Here is a 25,153-nt window from a genome sequence, read left to right on the forward strand (position 1 = left end):
ACATGACTCACCAGCACTATGATTTCGAAATATGGAAGGTTGAAAGAACCACACACAGATAAGCCAGAACAATTTTAAAAGTTCACAATCCGGAACATTTTATGCCACACGCTTTTCCCGGAAAACTTTTGCCCTTTTCCCCGCCCTCCTAGGGCACGACGCCCCCTCTTTTGGACCAGTTGAATTGATTTCTATTGAATTTATTGGTTTAGCTTATATTTATTTTTCCGCTTTGGCTCCGACTAAGACTGTTTCGTGTTTGGTTTATTTATCTTTTTTTTTTTTCTCGGTTTGTGTGCTTGTCTGCTGTTATTTTAGCAAAAGCTTTCGCGTACCGAAGGAAAGTCGTGGTTTAATCCTTTTTCGCTGCAACAAAATGTAGCGATTTTTAATCGAGGCCACAAGGCAGCAGTACATTTTGACCGCTTATAAAATGTGCACGAGAATAATGAATAACGATTTGGCTCGCAATATTCAATAGCGAGATTGTATTGTTTCCCTAGTGAATTTGAATATAGTTTATTAGGTTTTGGGTTTTGGGTTTTGGGTTTTGGGTTTTGGGTTTTGGGTTTTGGGTTTTGGGTTTTGGGTTTTGGGTTTTGGGTTTTGGGTTTTGGGTTTTGGGTTTTGGGTTTTGGGTTTTGGGTTTTGGGTTTTGGGTTTTGGGTTTTGGGTTTTGGGTTTTGGGTTTTGGGTTTTGGGTTTTGGGTTTTGGGTTTTGGGTTTTGGGTTTTGGGTTTTGGGTTTTGGGTTTTGGGTTTTGGGTTTTGGGTTTTGGGTTTTGGGTTTTGGGTTTTGGGTTTTGGGTTTTGGGTTTGGGTTTGGGTTTGGGTTTTTGTTTTTGTTTTTGTTTTTGTTTTTGTTTTTGTTTTTGTTTTTGTTTTTGTTTTTGTTTTTGTTTTTGTTTTTGTTTTTGTTTTTGTTTTTGTTTTTGTTTTTGTTTTTGTTTTTGTTTTTGTTTTTGTTTTTGTTTTTGTTTTTGTTTTTGTTTTTGTTTTTGTTTTTGTTTGTGTTTTTGTTTTTGTTTTTGTTTTTGTTTTTGTTTTTGTTTTTGTTTTTGTTTTTGTTTTTGTTTTTGTTTTTGTTTTTGTTTTTGTTTTTGTTTTTGTTTTTGTTTTTGTTTTTGTTTTTGTTTTTGTTTTTGTTTTTGTTTTTGTTTTGTTTTTGTTTTTGTTTTTGTTTTTGTTTTTGTTTTTGTTTTTGTTTTTGTTTTTGTTTTTGTTTTTGTTTTTGTTTTTGTTTTTGTTTTTGTTTTTGTTTTTGTTTTTGTTTTGGAAGCGCTAAACCAGATTATCATACAAACATTGTCAAAGCCAGGTATGCTCGAGAAAGAAGTTGTTTGGAATAATGGTTGAAATTGCTTTTGGACTGGATTTGGACATTAATATAACAAGTTGTAGAATTAAAAGTAACAATTTGATAAACAAAAATATTTAACATCTGCGACCTTTTCGAAAAGTATAAGTAAACAATGTAGATGTCCTTTAAATAAACCTGAGCAGAAGAATCGTTTAGCTTTTACAGATGATTAAGTTCCTTGTGTTGATTCTATAGAAATTTTTTCGACTGCTCATGTTATTATAAAAAGCCTTCCTTTTTTAGTTTTTATTTTTATTTATTTATTTAATTATTATTATTTACCCTGTTTTTATTTAAATTACAATCATTTAACGTCGCACAACGCTGCACACATACGCCCACACATACAACCACAATCAACGGAATACTTACTTGCTCCACGTGACTCGGCCGGACAAATGATTTATTTCCCCCAATAAGGCGGCCAGTAATGATGATTTACCACTTCCACTGCGGCCAACAATAATCGTTAGTTTTCCTGCGTGTTTGTACATGTGTGTGGATGTTTGGGGGGTGATGGGTGGTGTGAACATACACACACACGTGATGACATATTTGTCCAGCCAGCACGATGGTGTTGCGTATTTTGGGCAAGAGGGACAAAAAAAGTGTCATGGAAAAGAAAAACGAGAAGTAAAGTGATATCAATCTGGTGGCATGTTTTATTTTTTTATTTTCGTAGGAAATGTTATCTGGTTGAGATTGGAGGGTGTCAGCTTTCCTGGACAGGTTCGAGCAGCGTAATGCGATTGTTGAGTTTGACTCTTGGGATCAAAGGAAGGTTTAGGTTTGGGACTTTACAAGAATAATAAATCATCAATTTGATTGCTTTGTTAATGCTAATGAAAAATCTGTCGAATGAAATTCACAAGAACTCAAATGTTAAAAAAAAAAATCCCAGCTAGAATGCGAAACGCTGATAAGTTAAAATCCATTTCGCACCTTCACCACCACTCAGTAATGAAGCACTCAAATCCCGTCCAACAAAACAATGCCTAGTCCAACTGCTTTCCTCTTTGGCATGCCAAATGAACCTACCAACCTACCTGCGGGAATGCTTAACCGTTCAATCCTCAGCTCCTGGCCCAAGTTCTGCGCCGAGCTGTCATCCTCAAGGGCTGCTCCCCACCGAAAGCGTCCATTCCGGACGGTAACCACCGGTGGCTGTCCCACGGCGGAATCTCCCCCTCCCTTGGCAGGTGACATTCCAAGGCCCAACTCATTAGACTTGGCCCCAACGCCGTCCAATTGAGCAAAGATGGGACCGGAGCTTTGGCGACGTGGGTTGGGAGTTGTTTTGCGGTTCTTTTGCGAGTTGGTTCGAGGCTCAGGAGTGTCGTCTTGGGATGGCACCTGTCCGGAGGGTTGAAGGGTATTTTCGCCCATTTCCGATGAATCGTTGAATAAATTATTACCTGTGGTTGGAGTAGATAATAAGTTTTTAATTTCTATTGGTGTTCTTGACTGGATATCATCAATTTATTAATTTATCAATTTATCGATTTATTTTTTTTTTCAATTCAAAGCAAATTTTAATTTAAAAAAATCAATTTTTCTTCATTATCATCATTGTTATAGATACTCACCACATTTCCCAACGTCTCCCAGTTTTCCATCCTTCAACGAGGAATTCTGAAGAATCCCACCTCCATCTCCCCCGTCATTGTCATCGTCATCATCCAACTCGTCATCAACGGCGGCCGCCAGCCAAGGATCGTCACCCACAACGTCATCAGCCCTAGTGCCTCCCTTATTTTTCCTTGGACGCCGCCCCTCCCGACGTCGCTTCTGGTCCACATCTTCCCCTCCTCCCACCCCACCAGCGCCAACCACTTCCGGCTGGGCCAGAAAGGCCTGCAACCGACGGGTGCTCACCACCGCCGACAGGATAATCGGAATCGTGATTGGAAAGATAAACAGTGGCACCGTCAGTTGATTAAACAGTGCCAACGAGGCAAACAAACGGGCCGCCGTGAATTGGATCCTTCCGTCGTCGGCGGTGGATGACGTCGCTTCCGGCGGTGGCTGCTCTTCCAGGTGAGTGAAGGCGGCCACGGTGACAAAGGTTATCAGCACGGACGAGACGTGCGTCAGGAGCACTGGGGGGGACGGTTTAAAAGGGGGAAAAAGGAAACAAATTAAATATTACGATTAATTAAGATTATTCACTCAGTTGCACTAGGTAGGTGAATAACCCTTTTAAACGAAAACAAAAAGAGGTACACTAAAATATAATAATTATTCTTTATAATAATCCGATGTCGATGGATCAAAACGAAAAGTTACAACAATTTGATGGAATAATGTGTTTTTCCATCCCAACAACTTATTTTTCCTGTCATTCTAAAATAAAGAAACGGTCTACTTATCATCGCCATAAATAATAGTATTGAAAAATACTGTTCAGTAACGATTTGAGTACAGAAAAGTTCAACTTTTCAACACTTCTATCGAAAAGTAATGGGTAATTCTCTACCAACTCACACGAAATCGGGAAAAGTTGCCCCGACCCCTTTTCGATTTGCGTGAAACTCTGTCCTAAGGGGTAGCTTTTGTCTCTGATCACGAATCCGAGGTCCGTTTTTTGATATCTCGTGACGGAGGGGCGGTACGACCCCTTTCATTATTGAACATGCAAAAAAAGAGGTGTTTTCAATAATTTGCAGCCTGAACCGGTGATAAGATAGAAATTTGGTGTCAAAGGGATTTTTTTGTAAAATAAGACGCCCGATTTGATAAAGGGCTCAAAAATCCGAAAAACGTATTTTTCATCAAAAAAAAAAAAACACTAAAAAAGTTTTAAAAACTCTCCCGTTTTCCGTTACTCGACTTAAAAAATTTTGGAACATGTCATTTCATGGGAAATTTAATGTACTTTTCGAATCTACATCGTCCCAGAAGGGTATTTTTTTCATTTAGAACAAAATTTTTCATTTTAAAATTTCGTTTTTTTTCTAACTTTGCAGGGTTATTTTTTAGAGTGTAACAATGTTGTACAAAGTTGTAGAGCAGACAATTACAAAAATGTTGATATGTAAACATAAGGGGTTTGCTTAAAAACATCACGAGTTATCGCGATTTTAAAAAGTTTTGAAAAAGTACATTTTTGCGTTTCTCTTTGTTTTGTCGTTCGTGTCTGTCGCGAGTGACCATGAACGGCCATGATCAACGACGACCAACATTTTCAAAACTTTTTTTTTCATAAAATCGCGATAACTCGTGATGTTTCTAAGCATACCCCTTATGTTTACATATCAACATTTTTGTAATTGTCTGCTCTACAACTTTGTAAAACATTGTTACACTCTAAAAAATAACCCTGCAAAGTTAGAAAAAAACACGAAATTTAAAAATGAAAAATTTTGTTCTAGATGAAAAAGTGACCCTTCTGGGTCAATGTAGATTCGAAAAGTACATTAAATTACCCATAAAATGACATGTTCCAAAAAAAATTTACAGTTGAGTAACGGAAAATGGCAGAGTTTTTAAAACTTTCTTAGTGATTTTTTAGATGAAAAATACGTTTTTTTTCGGAATTTTGAGCACGTCATCATATCGGGCGTCTAATTTTACATAAAAGTCCCTTTGACACCAAATTTCTATCTCATCACTGTTTCAGGCTGCAAATTATTGAAAAACACCTCTTTTTTCGCATGTTCAAAAATAAAAGGGGTCGTACCGGCCCTCTGTCACGAGAAATCAAAAAACGGACCTCGGATTCGTGATCAGAGACAAAAGCTACCCCTTAGGACAAAGTTTCACGCAAATCGTAAAGGGGTCGGGCAACTGCTGTGTGAGTTGGTGGAGAATTACCCATATAAAAAATCGAAAATTAAAATATACGGAATTTGAAAAAATGCTTTATGTTAAAAAAATTATGATTCAAAAATCGTAATTTTTCCGTGTGTCTTTTTTCTGAAAAGTCATCATCAATTCCTTTGTCGAATTGGTGTCTTCGACAAAGGAATTGATGAAGACTTTTCAGAAAAAAATCATCAAAAATTAAAGAATATCGAATATTTACGTACCATTTTGTATGAACAGCTGCCAAAAATGTATGAAGACTTGTATGGGTGAACCAAGGACACAAAATGGCTTCTTTGGTCTTAGGGAAGGTCTCCATAAAGTTTAAGCCAAATAAAAAAGTTCAATAAAAAATCGGCAGATTTTAGCAAAACCTGGAATTTCCTGTTCCCTTTTTTTTAAATTTTATCCCGGTTTTTCCGTAATAAAATAAAATATACATTTTGGTCTGGAAATTCAGATTTTCATGTAAAAATAGTGGAACAGCTATATACTTAGTATCCTATCGAATACTTTAAGTATTTGAATATTAACCTTGTAACCTGCCTGCTGCAGTTTACCATCGCAACAGTAGAAGTCTGCGAATAATAAGAAGAGTGCCCTAAGCCATCCCAATCAGGGCAAAATTTAATCTTTTGTCTTCTAGAATTTTTATAAAACCACTACACTTACAACACAAACAAGAAGCCAAGAACCATCATCATCATCGATTGCGGCTTCCCAGCAGCCGATCGGTGCGGATTGCGCGCTGACTCTCGCGAGTGCGTGATCTCCCAGCTAACCGTACGCACATAAGGCACGTATGCACTAGATATTGGGCAATTTCAAAACTGAAGGCCGATCGTTGATTAATTACCCTAGCACAAAACACAACAAGCACATCCACCGATTATGTTTATGCTCGTCACCACATCAACATACCGGACCAACATCAACCATGCCAGCATCAAACTAATTTCCCGAGGGGGAAATCAAGTCGAGCAGCCACCCTGGCGATGCCCCGGTACTCACTCTCCAATCTCTTATCGGCCAACATCAACCAGAGCCGTGAGTGATAAGACGAGGCGCGATCGGTCAACCAATATAGCCGATCGTCGCCCGCAGATCGTCATCAGTCACTGGTTTAGCGTAAAGGAGACCGCGTCGATCGTCAACCCGTCAACTTTTCCGCCGGACGATCGACCTCAAGAAGAAGTTTTGTTCGAGGAATCTCTGTGGTGAAAACCGTCTCACCAGTGTAATTTGTGCGGATTTTGTGGTGTTAGCATAAATGTAATTTTGATTGTTTCGCCTAGGAGGAAGAACAAGGCGTGGAATAATAACCGCACTGGAGTGCGAGGTGCCGCGACACCGTAAATTGGTCGTGGTGGAGAGGTAGAGTGGCGACCCTCCCTCGTGTGCTTAATTGGTGTTAATTTGAGTCTTTTCTGTACTTTTTGTGTGCTAGTGAGGTGGCGTCTACGATCAGCATGGAAAGCATGGCCATGCTGGAGTAGATAGGAGTACTTGAGATCGGTAAGATAAAGCTGCTAAACCGTCTCTAAAATAAGTCCCAAAATGTGCTTCGTCCCTGAAATGTGTTCTAATTGTTCTGTCTGCCATTGTGCAGGCCTTCATTTCCTGTTTCGCAAGCTAAATTCCATCATGGCTGGAGCCGTGGTGTGGAGCAGTGCGCTGCTGTGCATTCCTGCCGACTGGACGGCGGGGCAAATGCACCGGATGGCCGGCGTTCTCGCCGGTGACCAAGCTGGGTTCTGCCCGGGCAGCAACGTTGTTCCGGATCGTCGAGGGATACACGGGGGTCACACTCACACACATAGGTTTACACCCGCAACTCTAGTTTTAAGGACGCCAACTAGGTTTAGTTCGCCAATATAGATGTAAGTACGCTAAAATCCCCTCTTTTATTTCTGTGTAGGTTGAATTTATCCTTGTCTTGGGAGGGCTGGTTGATTATCTGGGATTCTGTTGGAATTCGACCCATTTTTATTGTTTGCTGTGTTCTATTGCATCTGTGCAGGAAATGGTACTCCTGCTATTCAATAGTACTCCATCTTGTCTCATGCTCGCACTTTCCCCGGAAATGGGGAGGTGACAAAATGGCGCCCAACGTTAATAAAAGTACAGCGGAATCAATTACCAGTGTCTTCTGAACAATCAGCCATTTTAAAAGGATTTTTCAGCGTTGCTTTTTGTGAAATAAAAGAAGATTTTGTACATTTAATTTGTAATCTTCTAATTCTTAGCTGTTGTAAATAATTTTCCCATTCTTTGGATTTTTGTAAATAATTTCCCTAGCTTTAGAAACTTGTAAATAATTCACTAATTTTAGAATTTTGTAAATAATATACTAATATTTAGTTATAATTGTAAATAATTTGCAAATGGAATTGTAAATAACCCTGAACGTGGAAAATTTTGTAAATTTTGTACATAATTTTGAACTAATCATATATTCTCTCCTGATTTTGATTTTCTAGGATTATGTGATCAATTCAAGAGATCGCCAACGATGGAATAGTGTACACACACAAGAATTGATGAAAAGTGATAAATTTGAAACATAAAACTGTAAATAGATCGTTTTGATTGGGATTAATTTGATTTTTCTCCCAGATGTAGTTGAGGTTGAAGTGATCATGAGAATTTTTTGTAAATATTTTCAATACGAGAAGTGATGGGAGGAAATTTTGTATATTTTGTACATTTGTATATATGATTTTTTGTTTTTGGCTGTAAATAAATGATGAATTTGAACTTGCATGAATTTTAACTACTTTAAGAAGAAAACATAAAAAAAAAGAAGTTTTGCAGGATGAAACCGGCCTCGCTGGAGACTTGAGTCCAAGACGATGACGGTCAGTAATAGGATCTTGATTGGATCTCGAATTCGGTCTTGATAACCTGGAAACAGCGCTGAGTCACTGACGATGACGCCCTATGACCCCGAGGAGTAACGATTTATCGGAGGTTGATTCTTGTCTGACTGATTCTTACCAAAAAATATTAGAACTTTTAGAATTTTGCATGAATATTTATTATTTTAATTCTAGTAAATGGTGGATTTGGAAATGAAGCAGGATGAAGGCCGATTCTCAAAGTATCGTTCATGTAAACAGTTTTTGCTAGAAAAGTATAATTTGTTGTGTGAGTGATTTGGAAATCTATTCAATCATTTTTATCTTATTTATTTATTTATTTTTTTAAATTGTGCTTGTGAAAGATTAAGTGAAAAAGGACACTATGGCTGAAGAAGAAGAGGAAATTTTCTTGACCTCATCTGAGACCAGTGCTACGGAATCATCGGGTACTGAGAGTGAAACTGAAAGTAGTGATAGTACGGGTGAAAGCGTTAAAAGTTCTAGTCCGGTTATGAATATTAAGAAAATGAACCCCAAGCAGATCAAAAGGTTGACAATTTCGCCGAGATTTATGAGGAAGTTATCTGAAGTTTATGCAAGCAAATCACAAGAGCAGAAGAAAAGGTGCGAAAAAGATGATCCAGCAAAGAAGAAGAGTCCCATCCCTGATCCTCCCCCGCCGCCACCAAAACCTAAACCTGATTCCCCAAAATCTGATCCTCCAAATCCTGATCCTCAAAATCCCGAATCATCAAAATCAAAACCATCCAAAGATAAGAAGAACAAGAAGAAGGAAGATGAGTCAGGGAAGAAGAATAAGAAGAAATCTAAATCTAAAGATGATAAGGGAGGTGCACCTGATTTGGACCTTGATAAGCCACCTAATTTAGATGAAGTTAAGCCGGAGGATTCTGAAAAACTTTTGCCGCCTGGATTTAACATAAAATCAGCTTCTTTTGAGAATGTTAATTTTTCGAATAATCCGTTGTTTTACAACATGAACACTTCTGGTAGGGCGAATAAGAAGACTTTACCAATATCGCAGTGGCCCATCAAATACAGTGGCACAGACAATGGTATAGGGTTGAATTTGTTTTTGCGCAGAGTAGAATTTTTTGCTCATTCTGAGCGGGTGACTAAATCAGAGCTGTTTGAATCAGCACATTTGTTACTGGTTGGGCCAGCTCAGGATTGGTTTGTTTCGAAGTGGCCGACTTTTAGGAATGAAGATTGGGATTTTTTCATTCATGCTTTGAGACATCAGTACCTGCCGAACAACATTGATCATTACATCAAAGTGAGATCGTTTTCTATGTCACAAAACAAAAATGAAACTTTCTCAAACTTTTTGGTCAGGATGGAGCAGTTCTTTTTGTGCCGAACAACACCACTAGCTGAGGAAGACAAATTTGATATTATTTGGCACACAATGAAGTGGCACTACAGGGACAGGTTGGCGCTAATCAAAAGGAAGGGAATGAGCATCAATGAGCTAGAAGATCTATGTGGCAGAATTGATAATTGCAATGAAGGGTTGATGAATCGTCTGGTACAGTCGTTTGATAATCAAAATATTCACGAAATCATTACGGAAGGACCATCTACGAGTTACAAACTGCAAGAACCTCATGAGCGTAGGAGAAATCAACAAAATCAGAGCCAGTTAGTTAATCAAAGTCGTGAGGATAGGGACAATCATGCAGGTCAATCAACAACAAGGAATAATCAAACAAATCAACAAAATAGCAATCGACACAATCAAGCAAACCAAAATACAACAAGATCTAGTCAGTCTAACCAAAATCATTCAAATACAGGTCAGTCTAGTTCATACAATCAAAACAACTATAGAAACAACCAGCAACAACAACAAAATTACCAGAATACAAACAGAAATCAAAATACTCAAGAAAGAGGAAGAACGCAAGAAGAGTTCTATCCAGAGAATGGTTGGAGATCGTTAAATAGGGATCAAATTTTGCATTATTACAAACAACCTGATGGTCGTATTTGTTTAAATTGTCGTAAGTTTGGACATCATTTTAGTACTTGTTATTCTCGTCGCAATGTTTTTTGTTGTATTTGTGGTTTGCCAGAATTTCATTATGAGGAGTGTCCATTCTGTGAAGAAAAAAACAGGCGAAGGGAAAATTGAAGGAGGTGGTTTTCCCCTCCCCCGCAAATCCTCCAGGTGGGAGAACTGAACCGATGATAGATTTATTTCAGCAAATAGCAGATGAAGTTGATGTGGGTGGAGAGTGTGCATCTGATTCAGAGCATTCTGATAGGGAATATGAAAGGACATTTGAAAGTGTGAATGAAGTTTGTGTTGATTTTAGTGGCGATCAGAGATATTTTCTAAAATTCAATGTTTTAGGGTTGCAACTGCATGGATTGTTAGACAGTGGTAGTAATGTGTCAATTGTAGGAGAAAATTTTGGAAATCTTACTAGCTTTTTGGAGATTCAACCGTTAGAGAATGAGATTTCAATTTCGACAGCGAGTGGTGATGCGATGGAAGTTTTAGGTTTTGTTGATGTACCTTTTAATGTGGATAGAGTTACTAAAATTTTACCTTGTTTAGTTGTACCGGAGTTAGACAACAGGTGCATACTTGGGATGGATTTTTTTAAACTGTTTAATATTACTTTGTCATTTTCTGGTTGTGATCGTAATAATGTTTGTTGTATTGAGCAATCAACTTATTTTGTTAACAATACTGAATCTAGTCAAAATCGAAATCCCGATGCCCATGTGCTCACTGCTGAACAAGCAGAGGAAATGAAAGTAATCTCTGATTCATTTAAGGTGTCAAAACCAGGGACTTTAGAAACGTGTAATGTTATGGAACACACAATTGAACTTAGTGATAGCACTCCAATTCATCTTAATCCACACCCATTTTCACCTGCGATTCAAAAGAAAGTTTATACAGAAATTGATCGTTTACTTAAGATGGAAATTATAGAACCTTCAAGATCTGACTGGGCTTTGCATGTTGTTCCAGTTCAGAAAGAAAGCGGTGAAATGAGGCTGTGTCTTGATGCTAGAAAGTTAAATGCGAAAACAATTAGGGATGCTTATCCATTGGCAAGTACAATGAGAATTATCAGTAACTTAGGCAAAAATAAATACTTTTCTGTGATAGATTTAAAGGAGTCGTTTCTGCAAGTGATGTTGTCTGAGGAGTCTAGGAGATTATGTAGTTTCAAAATAATAGGAAGAGGTTTATATCAATACAAACGATTACCATTTGGACTAATAAATAGTAGTGCAACTTTGTCCAGGATTTTAGATAAAGTTTTGAAAGAGGGAATGTTCGAGCCATATATTTTTTCCTATCTCGATGACATCATTGTTGCGACAGAGACTTTTGAAGATCATGTGAAGTATTTAAAAATTGTGTCCGAGTGTTTACGTGAAGCAAATCTGTCTGTGAATATTGATAAATGTAAATTCTGTCTGCGTAAAATCAAATATTTAGGTTTCATTCTTTCTGAAGAGGGCTATCAACCCAACCCTGAGAGAGTGGCAGCGATCTCCAAGTTTGTTAGACCACAAACTCCAAAGGAGATTCGCAGATTTTTGGGGATGGCAGGATATTATCGTAGTTTTATTCCAAATTTTGGCGGGATTGCAGCCCCAATCTCAGATTTGCTCAAAGGTAAACCCAAGAAGGTTCAGTGGAACGATCAGGCTGAACATGCTTTTATTAAACTAAAAGAATGTCTCATGTCTGAACCTGTTCTCGCTAATCCCGATTGGTCGAAAGAATTTAAAATTCAAACTGATGCAAGTGATCTTGCCATTGCAGGTATTTTAACGCAAGAGGTTGAGGGGAAGGAACATATTATTGCCTATTTTTCCAGAAAGTTGAGGTCGTGTGAGAAAAAGTATGCTGCGACAGAAAAGGAAGGATTAGCTGCACTTGAATCAATTGATCATTTTAGAACATATGTTGAGGGTTCACATTTTGAATTAATTACAGACTGCTCAGCGGTAACATACATTCGAGATTCTAAGTGGAGGCCAGGGTCACGCTTGTCTCGCTGGTCAGTGCAACTGCAAGGCCATGCGATGACCGTTAAGCATAGGAAAGGTAAAGAGAATATTGTCTGTGATACTTTGAGCCGAGCAGTATGTGCTATCTTCACTGATTCCACGTCAACTTGGTTCACAAATTTAAAACAAAAAGTAACTAGCAACCCCGAAGACTACCCGAATTTCAAAATTGAGAATGGAGATTTACACAAATTCATCGCGGCAAGATCAGACTTTGAAGGTAACCGGTTTGAGTGGAAGTTAGTTGTTCCACCAGACAAAGTCACACAGTTAGTCGTAGAACAACATGAACAACTAATGCACCTAGGAACTGATAAAACGTTAGAAAGAATCAAATTAAAATATTACTGGCCAAAAATGAAATCAGATGTGAAACGAATTTTGTCTAAATGTGCTAAATGTAAACAAGCAAAATATCCAACTGTTGCAACTGTACCGCCGATGGGGGAGCATAAAAATGCTACTCGTCCTTTTCAAATGATCGCGTTAGATTACATAAGTGGTTTTGTTCGTAGTAAACATGGTAATATGGATTTGTTAGTTTGTTTAGATGTTTTTACAAAGTTTGTCAGATTATTTCCTGTGAGAAAGATAAGTGTTGAGAGTTTAACTGAAATTATAGAAAAAGAGTGGTTTTTAAAATACGGTTCTCCGCAAGTTGTGATATCGGATAATGCTGTGACGTTTCTAGGCAACAAATTTCAAGATTTATTACAAAAATATCATGTTCATCATTTTAAAAATAGTCGAAGACATTGTCAAAACAACCCGGTAGAACGCGTTAACAGAGTTATATTAGCTTGTATTAGAACGTACTGCCAGGAAGATCACCGACTGTGGGATAGTCGCTTATCAGAAATAGAATTTGCAATTAACAATACAAAACATTATTCAACCGGATTTACACCTTTCTTCTTAGCGCATGGGTTTGAGTCGGTTCTAGATGGGAGAGATCATCATCAAGGTGGTCAAACTTCTGACCCATCACCTGACCGATTTGTCCAGCAGAGAAGGGCGGTGCTTGGTCCGTTGTATGAGAAAGTAATTGAAAATAACAGAAAACAATTTAATAAATACAAAAAGAGTTACGATAGCAAACATAAAACAGTGCCGCAGGAATTTAATGTTGGTCAAAAAGTGTATAAGAAGAACTTCAAAATTTCAAGTGCCCCAGATAATTATGCAGCTAAATTGGGCCCAGTTTATGTTCCATGTAAAGTAATTGGGAGAAAAGGCGCTTCATCTTATGAGCTAGCCGATGAAGAAGGAAGAAATATTGGTATTTTTGCTGCTCAGGATTTAATACCCGCATAGATTCGTACTAACTGATTAGGTTTCAATTTTAGTGTGTTGTGATTATTTATTTAAGTGAAATTAGTATGATATAGTATGTTTGATAGTATACATGAGGGTTGGCCACCCAATTAATGAGTGAGATTGTTTGATAGTGAGAGTGAATGAATAAAAATGATTGAAGGGATTTAGTGTTGATTTTAAAGTGTGTGAAAGTTTAATTTATTATTTTAAAGTGTTGCATGAACGACTTTGCATGAATGGGATGAATTCAATTTTACCTAGGAATTTTTGAAAGAGTGTGTGTACCAAGAATGTATTTATCGAAACCTAATTGAATGTACTGAATCCAGAATCCAATTTATGATCAATGAACAAATGGACTTACAAGAAGAAAAGAACTGTATCATAATAAGACACTGGGATTGTTTTAACTGTGAGTTTATTAAATTGGATTCCGCTTGTCTGTTGTGGGAGAGTGGGTTACGAGGAGTGTCTAGCGACCACAGCAATACTGGTCTTAGATATCTTCCTTTGGTTGATACTAATCCCATATTTCTGTCTGGTGTGGGGGTATTGTAACCTGCCTGCTGCAGTTTACCATCGCAACAGTAGAAGTCTGCGAATAATAAGAAGAGTGCCCTAAGCCATCCCAATCAGGGCAAAATTTGATCTTTTGTCTTCTAGAATTTTTATAAAACCACTACACTTACAACACAAACAAGAAGCCAAGAACCATCATCATCATCGATCGCGGCTTCCCAGCAGCCGATCGGTGCTGATTGCGCGCTGACTCTCGCGAGTGCGTGATCTCCCAGCTAACCGTACGCACATAAGGCACGTATGCACTAGATATTGGGCAATTTCAAAACTGAAGGCCGATCGTTGATTAATTACCCTAGCACAAAACACAACAAGCACATCCACCGATTATGTTTATGCTCGTCACCACATCAACATACCGGACCAACATCAACCATGCCAGCATCAAACTAATTTCCCGAGGGGGAAATCAAGTCGAGCAGCCACCCTGGCGATGCCCCGGTACTCACTCTCCAATCTCTTATCGGCCAACATCAACCAGAGCCGTGAGTGATAAGACGAGGCGCGATCGGTCAACCAATATAGCCGATCGTCGCCCGCAGATCGTCATCAGTCACTGGTTTAGCGTAAAGGAGACCGCGTCGATCGTCAACCCGTCAACTTTTCCGCCGGACGATCGACCTCAAGAAGAAGTTTTGTTCGAGGAATCTCTGTGGTGAAAACCGTCTCACCAGTGTAATTTGTGCGGATTTTGTGGTGTTAGCATAAATGTAATTTTGATTGTTTCGCCTAGGAGGAAGAACAAGGCGTGGAATAATAACCGCACTGGAGTGCGAGGTGCCGCGACACCGTAAATTGGTCGTGGTGGAGAGGTAGAGTGGCGACCCTCCCTCGTGTGCTTGATTGGTGTTAATTTGAGTCTTTTCTGTACTTTTTGTGTGCTAGTGAGGTGGCGTCTACGATCAGCATGGAAAGCATGGCCATGCTGGAGTAGATAGGAGTACTTGAGATCGGTAAGATAAAGCTGCTAAACCGTCTCTAAAATAAGTCCCAAAATGTGCTTCGTCCCTGAAATGTGTTCTAATTGTTCTGTCTGCCATTGTGCAGGCCTTCATTTCCTGTTTCGCAAGCTAAATTCCATCATGGCTGGAGCCGTGGTGTGGAGCAGTGCGCTGCTGTGCATTCCTGCCGACTGGACGGCGGGGCAAGTGCACCGGATGGCCGGCGTTCTCGCCGGTGACCAAGCTGGGTTCTGCCCGGGCAGCAACGTTGTTCCGGATCGTCGAGGGATACACGGGGGTCACACTCACACACATAGGTTTACACCCGCAACTCTAGTTTTAAGGACGCCAACTAGGTTTAGTTCGCCAATATAGATGTAAGTACGCTAAAATCCCCTCTTTTATTTCTGTGTAGGTTGAATTTATCCTTGTCTTGGGAGGGCTGGTTGATTATCTGGGATTCTGTTGGAATTCGACCCATTTTTATTGTTTGCTGTGTTCTATTGCATCTGTGCAGGAAATGGTACTCCTGCTATTCAATAGTACTCCATCTTGTCTCATGCTCGCACTTTCCCCGGAAATGGGGAGGTGACAACCTTTCGGAAGTCGCGTCAAAAAAAAATACACGAGCAGTCGCGTCGTGTACTTTGTACACATTTCAGAAATTTCAAAATAACTCGAAAACTACTGTCCTTAGAACCAAACAATGTTCTACAAAGTTGTAGGGTAGGTCTTATAGAATGCCATGAGTGACCAGACCAACTTCCAGATTGTCCCGGTGGCCCCCGGGGATGTTCCGTAGGAGGGACAATTCCGGAATTGTGGTCCTCCGGGCATGATGGGTATCAAACTTCAAGTTTTTCAAAGATAAACAAGACTATTGACATTTTGAGGACCATGAGTGACCTGACCACCCTCCAGATTGTCCCGGTGACCCCCGGGGATGTTCCGGAGGAGGGACAATTCCGGAATTGTGGTCCTCCGGGCATGATGGGTATCAAACTTCAAGTTTTTCAAAGATTAACAAGACTATTGACATTTTGAGGACCATGAGTGACCTGACCACCCTCCAGATTGTCCCGGCGACCCCCGGGGATGTTCCGGAGAATAGACAATTCCGGAATTATGGTCCTCCGGGCATGATGGGTTTTAAACTTTAAGATTTTCAAAGATAAACAAGACTATTTATATTTTGAGGTCCATGAGTGACCTGACCACCCTCCAGATTGTCCCGGCGACCCCCGGGGATGTTCCGGAGGAGGGACAATTCCGGAATTGTGGTCCTCCGGGCATGATGGGTATCAAACTTCAAGTTTTTCAAAGATAAACAAGACTATTGACATTTTGAGGACCATGAGTGACCTGACCACCCTCCAGATTGTCCCGGTGACCCCCGGAGATGTTCCGGAGGAGGGACAATTCCGGAATTGTGGTCCTCCGGGCATGATGGGTTTTAAACTTTAAGATTTTCAAAGATTAAAAAGACTATTGACATTTTGAGGACCATGACTGACCTGACCACCCTTCAGATTGTCCCGGTGACCTCCGGGGATGTTCCGTAGGAGGGAAAATCCGGAATTCTGGTCCTCCGGGCATGATGGGTATCAAACTTCGAGATTTTCAAAGATAAACAAAAACATTAATATTTAGAATCCATTGGTAAATTGACCAACCACCGGATTGTTCCAGAGACACTCCCTCCCCCCCCCCCTCCCCCATCTCTCCCTCCATTTTGAACAATTTTCCATATAAAAAAATCTGCGTTGCAATCGCCATCAATTGATTGAAAAATCTTCAATGAAATAGAAGTGCCTCCAACTAAAATCAATTCAAAGTAGGGCGTCCAATTTTCCCGGGTTTTGAATTTTCCGAGAAACGGGAAAAATATTTTTGAAATCCCGGGAATTTCTGGGATCCAGGGAAATTTTTAAAACAGTAATTAAATTTATGATTTCAAATATTTATCATGTTTTTCAAGCTTAAAATCATAGAATTAGCACAATACTATTCATTGGTAATAATCTACACTTCAATCTAAACAAGAATAGCAGTTTTTAAAAAAATATTTTACAAAATATCTTAAGTCGCTACCGCCAACTAGAGAAAATCGGGACTACGTCTCAGTAGGTACAGGAGATTTTAGACCAATTAATTTGGAGAGCGGTGTACTAATTGTTCTGTTCTGTTTTTGTTTTAACTGAAATCAATAAAAAAAATCAAAACGTTATGCAAAAAATTGACAAAAACAGCTGTCTTAATTCGATACATTCGCCTTTATTTGCCAAAAATGTTTCATGAAAAATAATTTAAAATTATATTATTTTTTTAAATTTAAAATCACGAATATACGTAGTCTTTTCAACAATGTTGCTTTATAAGTCAAATCAATGCTGATAAAAACTCTGGATATATGTTTAATTTTTTATCGTTGTTCATATATTTCCACAACAAAATCTGAATTTCCAGACCAAAATTTTGTTTTTTTCCAATTTCGGGACAAAATACAAAATCCTGGGATTCATGAATTCCCGGTTTAGGAAAAATCCCGGGAATTCCCGGGATGGAAGCATTAATTCAAAGTGCATTTTCCTGCTTTGATAATTATCTTTTACATGTTTGTGCTCCATTAGAAATATTTTCAATATTAGTATAACTTAGTCAAAAATTTAGTCAAAAATATGTCTCATCAATATTATATTTTTGTGAAACTATTGATTATAAAACATTGTTCTTATATATTATTCGGACCCTTAGAAGAAAAGTGCTGGTAATCATTGAAGTTTGCTTATTCTCAAGCATTACGTTACGTTTTCACAAAACTCGAAGTGTAAAGCAATATTTGGCCTTTCAGCACCTCGGGGTTTCATAAGTTGTTACCTTTTGTTTCAGAAATTGCAAAATAGATCAAGCTGTCCAGATGCTTATGTGTCGTGTTTAGATGTTGCTACAATTATGAATTTACTAATACCATTTTCAACATAAAGATCATTCATGATGTCCAAAATCATTTTTGGAATAATCTGGCCACTTTGAGACTGATTCCAGGTACTCCGGTGTAATCTGAAATATCAGAGTACCAAGATCCGGTTCCAAAATGGCTAGATCAACTCAAAAATGATTTCGGATATCATAAGTGTACTTTATGTTGAAAATTGTGAACTTTAACATAAATATCGCCTAATCAAAAATAATTCTGGAATATCTGCGTGGTTGGCCACATTCCTGGTTTCACCGGGGTTACTGGACCCGGTTCCAAAGTGGCCAGGTCGGTCAAAAACTGATTTTGGACATGTTGAGTGTACTTGATGTTGAAAATGGTGAACTTTGCCATTAACACCTAAACTCCCAAGCTCGAGAAAAAGGGGGAGTTTCCATACAAATTCCCCCTTTTTTGTCGAGCTTGGGAGTTTAGGTGTTTATATTGTTTGATCAAAAATAATTCTGGAATATCTGGAAATCTATTCTTGAGTATTTCTCAAATAAATAACGCCGACGCGTTGAGTTCTGTTGTCCGAAACGAAGTGAGTTAATTTGCTTTCAACTAGTTAGGCCGTTGCAAATATTTTCAAAGTTTATGTCGCCCGCAAATATTGTTTATGTCGCCTATGCAAATATTTTCAAAGTTTATGTCGCCCGCCTCTTTTACCTTCAAAAATGGTTCGAATAATCAGGGGACAATTTTTTTTCATGAAACTGGAAAATCTCAATGGAAATAGAAGTCAAATCTATTCAAAACAATCTGAAACGCCTTTTTCTGCACTGATTATCATATTTAGCTTATTTGGGCTTGTTAAATAAAATTTTCGTCAATACTAAGACATATTGGAAACTTATGATTGCATAACCATTGAACAGATGTATACTGCCCATGATCGCATAAATGTCCCATATGCATTTTCATCGATTTTGAGTTAAATATGCAGTTTGGTTCAAAATTTTGTGCTCTTTCAAAAGAGCCTATAACATCCAGTACTTTGTTCTAGAAATCAGGAGGAAATCCAGTTTTTTCGCGAAAACTTAACACGTAGCCTTATGTATGGGACAAACTTCAAATGCGTTTTTCTCAGCTTGCTGTTTTTGCATATGGGACATTTATGCGAACATGGGCAGTATAATGCATTTCAAAACAGTTTTTTCATTGAAATGTTGAAACCGTAGCCTGTAATTTCAATTTTCTAACCCCTACCCTCCCCCCCATCTGCTGACCGTATAATTTTGCGTTGTTCGAGATATGGTTGGCCAGAACGGTGACAAGAAAAAAATAAAAAATAAATGTAAAAAATTAAGAGCTATTCCCTGGCTCGATTCTTTAGTAATAAGTAACTGTGCCAATTTTGAGCCAAATCGGTTAACATTTAGGGGTCGCTTTTTATTGTTGAAGTTTGTATGTGAAAAATCGCGAAAATGTATGGGGAAAAACATCGCTTTAGGATTTTGGCAGCAGGTGGCGCAGTTCTCGCTCAACCAAATTGTGGACCACAATTCCGGAATTGTGCCTCCTCCGGAACATCCCCGGGAGTCACGAGGACAATCTGGAGGGTGGTCAGGTCACTCATGGTCCTCAAAATGTCAATATTCTTGTTTATCTTTGAAAATCTTGAAGTTTGATACCCATCATGTCCGAAGGACCACAATTTCGGAATTGTCCCTCCTCCGGAACATCCCCGGGGGTCACCGGGACAATCTGGAGGGTGGTTAGGTCACTCATGGTCCTCAAAATGTCAATAGTCTTGTTTATCTTTGAACATCTTGAAGTTTGATACCCATCATGTCCGGTGGACCACAATTCCGGAATTGTCCCTCCTCCGGAACATCCCCGGGGGTCACCGGGACAATCTGGAGGGTGGTCAGGTTATTCATGGTATTCTATAAGACCTCTCCTACAATTTTGTTGGACATTGTTTGCTTCTTAGAGCATTAGTTTTGGAATTATTTTCAAATAACTGCAAATATTTTATATTTGCATAAAAGCAGCTCACACGAGCAGTCGCGCTGGTGTACTTTGTACACACATCCAAAAACAATTTTTTTCAAAAAATCATTAAAATTAGGTTTTACTCCAGAAATTTTACTTTTCATATGTTTTCTTATAGAAAAATGTGTAACTTGAGCATACACCTGGGTTTCACGCATTTTGAATAAAGAAAAGACATTGTTTTTCAACAATTTTCAAAAGTTGTGTACAAAGTACACTAGCGCGACCTCCCGAAGGTTAAGGAAAATTGTTTAAAATTTTAGTGTACAGATCCGTAAAATGTTCAGTTCTTTAAATTGTTTCTTTGTTTTTAAGTTACTATCAATAGATTAATCACTACTTAACGAATATTATTGTTTTTGAGTTCAAAATAAATGTTCTTATTATATAATTATTCCTTTTATTGTCTGTACTATTGATCCTCGGTCCCTATGTGTTCGCAGTACCTAAAAGGACGTAATAAAAATAAGGTACCGGCATCTGGCGCGAATCAAGACAAATGTAACGTATTGGAACAGCTGCTAAGTGCCGTTAAGAAGAGCTCTTAGTGAAGATGCACGTCTGGTTGAAGCCATATTATTTCACAACGTTTTGATATTTTTGACTGATTTCGGTAAAAACAGTAACAGAATAACACAATTAGTACAAATCAAAAGTACTACAGTAGTACAACGATTTACAAATTAAATGATTATATCTACTGTCCGTATTCGGAATGATAGGCATGATTTCCTAAATTTCTTGAAATGGATTAAGATAGATAATACAAAAAGTATTTAATAATCCAAAACACTAAATTAGAACCGGATATAACACTTAACATTGACTAGCTGTCATTTTCTTATTCAATTTTTTTTCATGAAATTGTCAAAGATTCCTAATTTTTTTAAGTTTTTCTAGTCTTATAAAAAATACACCAATTAAATTTGTTTTTAAGAAAATTATTCATTGTGAATCGTATTAGACAAACAATTGTGGTTGATTTAAAATTAGAAGCACAACAAAATAATACAACCTGATTTCTAATTAAAATGTTGTCACTGTTCATATTGTATTCTAGATTATCACCAGTTAATAGTTATCACATTATTCTACCATTTTAAGCATATAAAACTAACCGAATGTTTTGAAAAATGGTTTTTATGAATATTTCAAAAATATCCCGAGATCCTGGAAATTCCCGGGATTTCAAAAATATTTTTTTCCATTTCCCTGTAAATTTAAAACCCAGGAAAATTGAACGCCCTAGATTTTGTACAGAGTTGCTCAACTGATTTAGAAGGGTTGGGTTTTGAAGTGTTAAATAACGGTTGTAAAGGCTTGTTCGGCCAAATCAAGCTTTTCATATAACCATGAAAAAACACGTCATTCAACATAATTGATCAGGAAAAAAGGCTGAAAGTTTATTACATGCTATACTTTTTTTCCAACAAAATACTGTGAGGCTTTTTCCTTTGAAAACGCTTCATAAACCATAATTTGATTTCTTTTTATTTCACTTATTTGATTCTAACCCATTAGAAAAAGGGTTTCGCAAATTGGGTAGGCCACACAACTGATTGATTTAGAATGAAAACTACAAACATTTACAAAGGAAAGTTAAAAGCATTCACTACCTTAGAGAATCCCTTTCGTGACTAGAATTTTCAACGAGTTCGCAGTCACTCAACTATTCACCGGTGCAAGTTTTGCTGAAAAAGCACAAATTGCTTCCGATGTTCACAATCTCAAACTAAAATCCCTCCTCATTCGTCAGCATCAAAAACTCATCGTCCTTCAACGAATACTACCCTTCACAAGCAAATTCGCAATTCGTCACGGACCGGGAAATCGCTCGTCATAAATCAAAGCTGTGTTGTCACTCGTGGAAAATCCAATATTTTCCAGCGTCCCTCGCTGAGTTATTTTTCTGTATCAAGCAGCGCGCAGACCGGGGAGCAGTAATTAAGATTATCAAAGCCAATTTGATCTTCGCTCTGACTGATTCAAGGACCTCCTGACGGACTGACTGAAGAAGAGTCAACATTTCAACTTTATTTGCAAATTCATCCATAAAATGCTGATTAGAAAAATATGTTCCTTTAAAAAAAAAATCACCTGAAATACGTTCATTTTCCAAAAGTACTCAATTGGGCTAGAAACTACAAGACAACAACAAAATAAAACTCGATCAAAAATTCCACTTACTCATGATGGTCCAGTAGCACGAGTCCAGATCGAGGTGGCGCAGCTCCCGGCGGCGGGCGTGCGAAATTTTCTCCCGGAAGACGCCCTCCCAGGCGCTGAGTTTAATTAATTTTATCCCCAGCAGGACCTCATTGATGCAGCGGAGCCGCTCGTCGGTGCATTCCTGTCATTGAGAGGGAGAAAAAAAGGGAAGAAAACGTAATCAATGGAAAAAATATATAAAGTCTGAAGCCTGAAAATGAGGCCATCCGTTCAAGTATGTCAGCGAGAACTTCGGAATCGATTGCGATGATGGTCCCTCGCAGATAATGGAAATGGAATGTTTACTGGGGGAAAGTTGGAAAAGTGGGACAATTTTACGACTGGGGAAGCATTATGTGAATGAAACCCTTGCACAATGGAAGCAATTTCAATATTAATCCTGAAACAGGAGTGCATTGTTGGAGAGATTTAATTGAACATAACTGTTCACTTGGAATGAATGAAACAACAGTCACTGCAATTGGCAAGTAATGATAAATCAGAGCACAAAAGTTCTCAGTAAGTTTGTTTATATTTTTGTATTTTTGTATTTTTGTATTTTTGTATTTTTGTATTTTTGTATTTTTGTATTTTTGTAATTTTGTAATTTTGTATTTTTGTATTTTTGTATTTTTGTATTTTTGTATTTTTGTATTTTTGTATTTTTGTATTTTTGTATTTTTGTATTTTTGTATTTTTGTATTTTTGTATTTTTGTATTTTTGTATTTTTGTATTCCTGTATTTTTGTATTTTTGTATTTTTGTATTTTTGTATTTTTGTATTTTTGTATTTTTGTATTTTTGTATTTTTGTATTTTTGTATTTTTGTATTTTTGTATTTTTGTATTTTTGTATTTTTGTGTTTTTGTATTTTTGTATTTTTGTATTTTTGTATTTTTGTATTTTTGTATTTTTGTATTTTTGTATTTTTGTATTTTTGTTTTTTTGTATTTTTGTATTTTTGTATTTTTGTATTTTTGTATTTTTGTATTTTTGTATTTTTGTATTTTTGTATTTTTGTATTTTTGTATTTTTGTATTTTTGTATTTTTGTATTTTTGTATTTTTGTATTTTTGTATTTTTGTATTTTTGTATTTTTGTATTTTTGTATTTTTGTATTTTTGTATTTTTGTATTTTTGTATTTTTGTATTTTTGTATTTTTGTATTTTTGTATTTTTGTATTTTTGTATTTTTGTATTTTTGTATTTTTGTATTTTTGTATTTTTGTATTTTTGTATTTTTGTATTTTTGTATTTTTGTATTTTTGTATTTTTGTATTTTTGTATTTTTGTATTTTTGTATTTTTGTATTTTTGTATTTTTGTATTTTTGTATTTTTGTTTGTATTTTTGTATTTTTGTATTTTTGTATTTTTGTATTTTTGTATTTTTGTATTTTTGTATTTTTGTATTTTTGTATTTTTGTATTTTTGTATTTTTGTATTTTTGTATTTTTGTATTTTTGTATTTTTGTATTTTTGTATTTTTGTATTTTTGTATTTTTGTATTTTTGTATTTTTGTATTTTTGTATTTTTGTATTTTTGTATTTTTGTATTTTTGTATTTTTGTATTTTTGTATTTTTGTATTTTTGTATTTTTGTATTTTTGTATTTTTGTATTTTTGTATTTTTGTATTTTTGTATTTTTGTATTTTTGTATTTTTGTATTTTTGTATTTTTGTCTACCACTTACCGATGCCTTCTTCGAGTTGGCGGACATCATCTTGCCAACTAGAAACTGCAGAGGAATCATCGTGACGATGCAAACAACCGAGCCGATTATGCTGCTAACGCCCAACAGCTGGTACAAAAGATACATTACCACTCCAATCTGGAATGAAAAAAAAAGATTTTCGGATTAAAATGCGGGATGTAAAGGGACACCCACGGCATGGATGCACTCATCCGGTTAATTCCCTCCCACCTAAAACCTCAGTTTCACTTTTCTGCGGACAACAATCCCACCGATCTTTCCGGGAAGGGTTCATGAATAACAAACCGAACAGATTGTGGTTCCACCTCGTGTCACGCCAGGACGTGCCCCCTCTAATCCCAACATCAGCCAACCGAAAGTAAGCCATTATGTCTTTAATCCTGGCACCAGATGGAAATTGAACGTCATCGGGGTGGAAAATGTTTAATTTAAAAGCATGATCCACGAAAAAGAGGAAATTGGTGAAACATTGTCCAGATATTATTTATGGCATGGACAAATTTGATATCGCCGAACAAAATTTTATTCAATTTCTGAATTCATGGCAAAATACAAATTTGTCTCAAATTATTTTTTTTCCTAAAATCCCAGATGGGTTTTTTTTTTTTCAAAGGATTGTATGAAAGATTATATCTATACGTCACTGTGGCACACAACTCATGGAATTTTTTCATGCTCGAGTTAAAAGAAAAACAATTTTTGACTACCTAAAAAAAATATTCTAATAACTGCTCCTAATAGATCCAAAAACCACCTGAGAGTCAATTCACCAAAGCAAGTAATTTCAATCATTGTCCCGAGAAAGGAAATTCAATTACAATAGCTTCACCAAGCCTAACGATAATAACATCAAAGAAGTACAATACCCATTATTTCCAACCAGCTTTTAAGCTTAAATGTAGGGAGTCTCTAGAAATCTAGAAATAGATTAAAGTAATTAATTCAAGAACAAAACAGATTTTATTTTGAAAAATCTGTATACATACCTCTAATAGCAAACTCAAAACCAATAATCTGTTTCAATAATTAGTTGAAAGAATTAAATAAAAGTTGTGAAATTGGTTAGTGTCTAATTTTGCGATGATTACAACTATGTTTAAGTTTCCCATTAAATACATCAAGATGTTTAAATTATTTGCCAACCAAAATGGCACTCCTCGTACAAATCCAGGTTAAAATAAACCTCTGGCAAGTCCCAGGCTCGGATCCAATTTCCCCACATTCTGTGTGCACATCAAAAGCCAGCGCTGGAAACCCTTATCAACACAACGAAGAATGAGGGATACTTTTTTTCAAAAACAGTTTACCGAGTTTTGGTTTCTTCGTTAGCAGAC

The 25,153-nt window shown here is 37.1% G+C and overlaps 1 protein-coding gene across 1 annotated transcript in view; it reads right to left on the reverse strand.

The window, feature by feature from the left end:
- Positions 1–25,153, reverse strand: part of LOC120418429 (ATP-binding cassette sub-family C member Sur) — a 303,151-nt gene that overhangs the window by 42,208 nt on the left and 235,790 nt on the right. Inside the window, exons 8-12 of the mRNA XM_052708136.1 lie at positions 23,799–23,936; positions 22,086–22,248; positions 2,946–3,458; positions 2,406–2,774; positions 1,732–1,837 (exon numbers count right to left, since the gene is read on the reverse strand). Coding sequence (XP_052564096.1) covers positions 1,732–1,837; positions 2,406–2,774; positions 2,946–3,458; positions 22,086–22,248; positions 23,799–23,936 — 1,289 coding nt within the window. The remainder of the gene's footprint in view (positions 1–1,731; positions 1,838–2,405; positions 2,775–2,945; positions 3,459–22,085; positions 22,249–23,798; positions 23,937–25,153) is intronic.

This window comes from Culex pipiens, chromosome 2, assembly GCF_016801865.2.
Source record: "Culex pipiens pallens isolate TS chromosome 2, TS_CPP_V2, whole genome shotgun sequence".
Classification (NCBI taxonomy): Eukaryota; Metazoa; Arthropoda; class Insecta; order Diptera; family Culicidae; genus Culex; species Culex pipiens.